General features: G+C 57.9%; 1 protein-coding gene across 1 annotated transcript; it reads right to left on the bottom strand.

The window, feature by feature from the left end:
* On the bottom strand, positions 1-5,673 carry PRPS1 (phosphoribosyl pyrophosphate synthetase 1). The gene is made up of 7 exons (XM_066640241.1): positions 5,384-5,673; positions 4,983-5,166; positions 3,526-3,624; positions 2,350-2,474; positions 1,720-1,893; positions 1,296-1,455; positions 1-1,188 (listed from the first exon to the last, which is right to left on the bottom strand). Exons 1-7 carry the CDS (start codon positions 5,503-5,505, stop codon positions 1,096-1,098), a joined length of 957 nt encoding a protein of 318 aa, XP_066496338.1. The 5' UTR covers positions 5,506-5,673; the 3' UTR covers positions 1-1,095.
* Between the last annotated feature and the right edge of the window lie 327 nt (positions 5,674-6,000).

The following is a 6,000-nucleotide window of genomic DNA, read 5'->3' as shown; positions in this document are numbered from 1 at the left end:
TCCACCTTTAAATAAGAGTTTAATTCCTTCATCAAGGTCTTGAACACCACAAGGGCAGCTGCCTCCTGACCAAATCCCCCCTTCCCCCATGGGCTCTTGTACAGGGTATATAGAGGGGGCAGCTGTACGGAAGCAGCACACACGACAAAGCATGAAGCGATCACAGGCACACAGTTGCTGGACAGACAGACACAACACGCCCCACCCGCTCCCTGGGGCAGATTCATGGAAAGGCACAACTGCCAGTGCTGTAGGTTAGCCCTAGCCCATGGCAACAGGCTGCTCTACTCCTACCCAGAACTGGCAGATGGAGCCAACCCAACTGCATGGCAGCAGCAACTTGGCTGCCTCCTGTGCTGGGGTGGAAGTTGAACCAGAGAGCACCTGTGACCAGTACCATATTCAAGGCTTGTCTCCAGAGACACAGCAGCCCAAGAGCACAAGGCCTGCTGCACTATGTCCCCCCAGCTTTCAAAGGCTACAGAACTGCTCTCCAGCACAAGGAGAGCAGCAGCAGCTGGGGGTAGAAAACAGTCACTGTACCCTCCTGCTCTAAAATGCCTTCAAGGGAGTGGGAAAATGGGGTGGGGACAGCCCAATAACCCATGCCAGCCAGGCAGGAAGCCAGGGCAGGATCTAAGCAAGGCCAGGCCTGAATCAGTTCACAACAGGCCACTGAACTCCTGCCCCCCACTCCCCAGCTGGAGCCCACCCTGCAGAAAACTGGCTTCTCTCGGCCATGTAGGAGTATTCCATCTAGCTATGCAACACAATCCAGAATTTCTGCATGCAAAAAAAGCCTACCCCCCAAGCAGCTTCTCCCCCCCCCCCGCCTGTATGTATGTGACAGTCCACAGTGTCGGTTCTCTCTCCTTCAATGGTAAACTCTAAGCTACTTGAAAGGCCTGCCCAGGGGCAACAGGACTCTTCCCATGGAACCTGAGCTCAGTCAAGCACTGGGGAGTGCGGAGGCAGAACAGAGGATAGCTGCAGTCAGACAAGCACCATCTTCTTCTACTGATCCTCATCACAAACTCAACACATTTTGGTTTTTCCAGAAAGTCACACAAGCAGCGGTGGCGGCAGCATCTACTGTTATAAAGGGACATGGCTGAACAGGTAGGAGACGGACTCCCCGTTGTGAGTCCTCCTGATGGCTTCAGCCAGGATCATGGAGATGTCAATCACCTGCAGGGGGAGAGGCAATGAACAGGGCAGATCGTCAAGGCAAGTGCCTGTGGGGACCAAGCCAGGCCCCACACTCCACATGCCCCCCTCTCGGGGGCAGGGCCCACCTGGATTTTGGGGCAGTGCTTCATCTTGTCCTCCTGGGGGATTGTGTTGGTGACGACGACGGCCTCGAAGCAGGCGTTGTTGATCCGGGAAATGGCAGGCCCAGAAAAGATCCCATGTGTCAAGATGGCATAGACTTTGGTGGCTCCGGCTGAGACCAGCCTGCATGGGACACAAAGAACAGGTACACTTGGCAGGGCTCCACAGGATGGGCCTGAGCTGCTGAGAAGCAGCCAGGAGCCTCACCTACCCTGTCCCCCTGAAGGAAGCCTCCAGTCCTACGCCCCAGGGTCAGAAGTCAATCAAGTGTTTTGCTAAGAAAGACCGCACCGAGGACGGGGAAGAACTCAGCGAGCCCAGGACTGGGCAGCAGCCCACTCCTGGGACTTTCCTCCTCAAGCCCAAGCGGGAATACCCATGACTCACTTGTCGGCTGCATGGCAGATAGTCCCACACGTGTCTGCCATATCATCCACCAGGATGGCCACCCGGTCCTTCACATCCCCCACAAGCACCATGCGATCCACCTCATTGGCCTTCTTCCGCTCCTTGTGGATGAGGGCAAAGTCTACATTCAGCCTGTCAGCAATGGAGGTCACCCTGCAAAGAGGGACACACTGAGTGAGGTGCTCTGTGGAGCCAGATGCGGCAAACCACTAGCCCAATGCACCTGTCCCCAGGTGGCAGCAGCCCCAACAGACATTCCACTGGTTCCCCCTCAGCTGGCCTTCCCTGGGCTGCTGCCAGCCTAAACCGTTCTGGCAGCATTCAGAAGATGCTCTGCAAAGCGCAAGGTCTGTCTCCGCATTCATGCACATTTTTATCCAACTCTGAAGCCAATAGAGTTCTTAAGGGTGGCGGCCTAAAAGGAGGCAGAAGCATTGGGAGAATATTTGCCCTGAAAAGTACAAGATTTGCAGGGATGAGGTAAATGGTGAGGCAAGCAGTAGCTTGGGGGCAGGCGCAGTGCATCGGGGGACCTTTGTATGTCAGTGCTGGCTACCCCTCCTGCAGAGTCAGCACTGCTCCAGGCCCTTTTCCATGCTGCCTGGTCACCTTTTGGCTCCCCCGGCATCTGGCGAGACAATGGTGCAGGTCTTCCACTCAACAATGTTCTCCCTGATCCACTTCAGCACTGCAGGTTCAGCATACAGGTTGTCTACTGGGATGTCAAAGAAACCCTTTGGAAGAAGTAGAAAGCCAAGTTCTCAAGACAGACCTGGAAGATCTCAGCCCCACCCATAGGCCCCCACCCTTTTCAATTATCTTAACAGAAGGAAGCCAGAAGCTACCTGGAGCAAGGGTTGCCCAAGACTCAATTGCCCAGAACTTTAATTTACAGCATGTCAGAAAGAAAAAAAGGGGGCCTCCCTGGGTGCTTGGTCTAGCAGGAGGTCTGGTCTAGAGGGTAGAGCCTCCGTTAGCCTAAAGATAACATCAGAAGGTTGCCAGTTCGAGGACACCAGCAGCTCCCTGAACGGCTGAGAATGGCGAGACCTTGAAGCAGCTGACAAGCCCAGCTGAGTGATTCCACCTGCTCTTGCTGTGAGCAAGAAGCATCTTGGCTGCCCTCCACGTGAGAAATGGAGCTGCTTGTAAGCCAGCGTGGGAGAACTGGAGGCCAGAAGTGAGACCAAACCAGGAGGATCCATTCTGAAATGTTGTTGGTTCTTGAAAGAGAGAACCTCTATGATTGTAAAAACCCCCTTGAGAGATTTAGAAATCCCTGCCTATGTAAACCGCCTTGAATAAAGTCAGAGGAGCAATCCAATGGCCAGAAAGGCAATATATAAATACCAAGTTATTATTATTATTGGTGCCAGAGGCCAGCAGAGGCAGCCAGTCTCCTGGGAGAGCAGCCAAGGGGACCTCAGGCTCTTTGAAAAGGGAGCTGAGCTCCCACATCTTCAAGCCCTCCCCAGGCAACCCACACCCTCCAGGCTCTTTGTTCCCATTGACAAGGAAGTGGGATGTACATGAGCAGTGACATCTTCTCCCCTTACTTCCTCTTCTGTTTGTCACAGATGCTGAGCATTCACGAAGAGACCACTGAGTGAAACGCTGTGCCACATACATGGATGGCACATGGACTGGGCCATCACACCATGTAGCAGCAAATCTATGTGCTGGTTCCCCCAGCCTCACACAGTACCATCAGCAAACATTGTAACAGTCAACATGATACCTCCCCCCCCCACAAGCCAGTGGCCTGGTGCCCAGCAGTGTACAAACCTGGATCTGGGAGGCATGCAGGTCCATTGTGATGATGTGGTCTGCACCAGCGACCGAGAGCATGTTCGCCACCAGCTTGGCAGAGATTGGGGCCCGGCTCTAAAAGAGAAGACAGCCAATCAACTCAGCGTGTTCCTTTCTGGCCTCCATGTGCAGCCTTCCCAATGATGCCTCACAGAGATCTAGACATCTTGAAATAAAATATTTTTACCACAAGAACGTATGTAAATTGCACAGGTTAGGGCAGTGGGTACAGTGCATTGTGACACCTGTTGGTTCTGCAGGATATCCCTGGCAACCTCTTCTGGCTCTCCAGGGCACCTCCATCTTGGACCTTGTGCGATCCTCATAAGATCCAAGATGGCATCACCTGGGAGAGCTGAGGAAGGGTAACTGTGACTGTAGTAAGTTTGGGAACCCTGGGGGAGTGGAATCTGCTCCATTTCAGAACTCGAACATAAGAACAGCTCCATCTAGAGAAGGCCATAGGCCCATCTAGTCCAGCTTCCTGTATCTCACAGCAGCCCACCAAATGCCCCAGGGAGCACACCAGATAACAAGAGACCTGCAAGGCTTCCTGGGAATTGTAGTTAAGAACATAAGAACAGCCCCACTGGATCAGGCCATAGACCCATCTAGTCCAGCTTCCTGTATCTCACAGCGGCCCACCAAATGCCCCAGGGAGCATACCAGATAACAAGAGACCTGACACAAGAGTTTCTTTTTGTATTTGCAAATATCCCTGCCAGAGCACTTTTCTTTGACTTCTCAGCACTGTCTTATGGAGCATGACCAGTGCTCCCACTTAAAGCCAACCACGTAGCCAGCACCTGACATGGACTCTCCTCTCTGAAAGTGGTCGATCAGACCTATTTCACACCAACTGTAACTGATTTCAGTGCCTTCCTAGCTCCCCAGTCAAGGCAGATGGATGTTTTCTAGACACGGGTGGTGGAGGAAACGGAGCTTTGCAACCAAACATGCAGGAGCTCATGGGAAGCTTGTTTATTTCAAAAACAGAAAATAAGTTACATCCCAAACCAACAGTGGCGTAGCTGGAGAGAGGTGGAGCAGCATGGCTCCATTTTCAGCCCCCCCCCCCCGACAGGAATGGCTCAGAAGGGAGGGGCTGCTTACCCGCCACGCCGAGGCTCCTGCCAGGCCGAGTGCTCCGCCCCTCCACTGCAGCATTAAGCATGTCTACTCAGAAGTGAGTCCCACTGGAGTCAGTGGGGCTTGCTCCAGGAAGGGGTGGACAGGCCTGGGCTGCCCCTGAGCCCAGCCTCTCCAGGCAGCCCCCACCCTCTGCAGGAGACGGGGCAGGCAAGGCAAGCCAAGCAGTGCAGCAGCGGAGGGCAGCCTCTGGCCACTGCACTCAGCGCCTGAGAGCCTGCAGGGCAGCTGTGGAGGAGGCGGCTGCTCCAGCCAGAGGCCCGGCGCTGCTCCCCTGGGCCCACCTTGTCCTTCTTGTCCTGGCGCGCGTAGGGGAAGCAGGGGATGACGGCCGTGACGCGGCTGGCCGAGGCGATCTTGCAGGCGTTGATCATGATCAGCAGCTCCATCAGGTTGTCGTTGATCTCCCCGCAGCCGCTCTGCACGATGTACACGTCCTCGCCGCGCACGCTCTCGCCGATCTCCACGCTGCGGGGCGGAGGTGTGAGAGGACCGCCGGCCAGCCCCGCCCCAGCTCGTCGCCCCGCCCCCAGACAAGAGGCACACGCCTTAGGGTTAGCACGTGGGCGGGGCCTTGGGGCGCAAGGCGCGCCGGGAGCCGTAGTCCGCACTCGCCGGGCGGGGCCTCCGGGGCGGGGGCGGGGCCTGGGCGCAAGGCGCGCCGGGAGCCGCGGTCCGCACTCACCAGGTCTCCTGGTTGCTGAACTTCTTGGTGACGACCTTGCCCAGCTCGAGGCCGAGGCGCTCGGCGATGCGCTGCGAGAGGTCCTGGTGGGAGCTGCCGCTGAAGATCTTGATGTTGGGCATCCTGCCGGCCAGGGACGGCGCGGGGGGGCGCGCGGGGCCCTGCGCCGCCCCCGCCTCGGCCGCCTCCCTGCGCCGCTCCGCGGGGCCCCGCCGCGCCTCCGTGCTCCCGCCGCTCCCGGGCGAGGGTGACGCGCGGGCTCCTCACGACGCCATCTTGAGCCGCCGCCGCCGCGCCCCTTTATCGCCTCGCGAGCCCCGCCCCGCTGGTCACGTGGCAGCGCGGCCCCTCATTGGCCCGCGCGGGGGCGGGCTCCGAGCCGGCGGGCTCCGGGAGCGCCATTGGCCCGCAGGCTGAGCGCGGGGCGGCCGGCCAATGGGCTCCTCGGGGGCGGTGGCGAGAGCACGCTGGGGGCGGGGCGGCGTCCGCGCCCGTTGAACGGGCGGAGCGAGGCTCGACCTGTCGCAGCCCCCGAGCCTTTCCTCCCTGACCCTGCGGAGGAAGCAGTGCCGCGGCCCGGAAGGAGCCCTCGGGGAGGGCGTGGGCCGCGCGTGGGT

This window comes from Tiliqua scincoides, chromosome 12, assembly GCF_035046505.1.
Source record: "Tiliqua scincoides isolate rTilSci1 chromosome 12, rTilSci1.hap2, whole genome shotgun sequence".
In the NCBI taxonomy this organism is placed as follows: domain Eukaryota; kingdom Metazoa; phylum Chordata; class Lepidosauria; order Squamata; family Scincidae; genus Tiliqua; species Tiliqua scincoides.
Note: the sequence above shows the minus strand (reverse complement) of the source record. Positions and strands in the feature narration are given on the sequence as shown.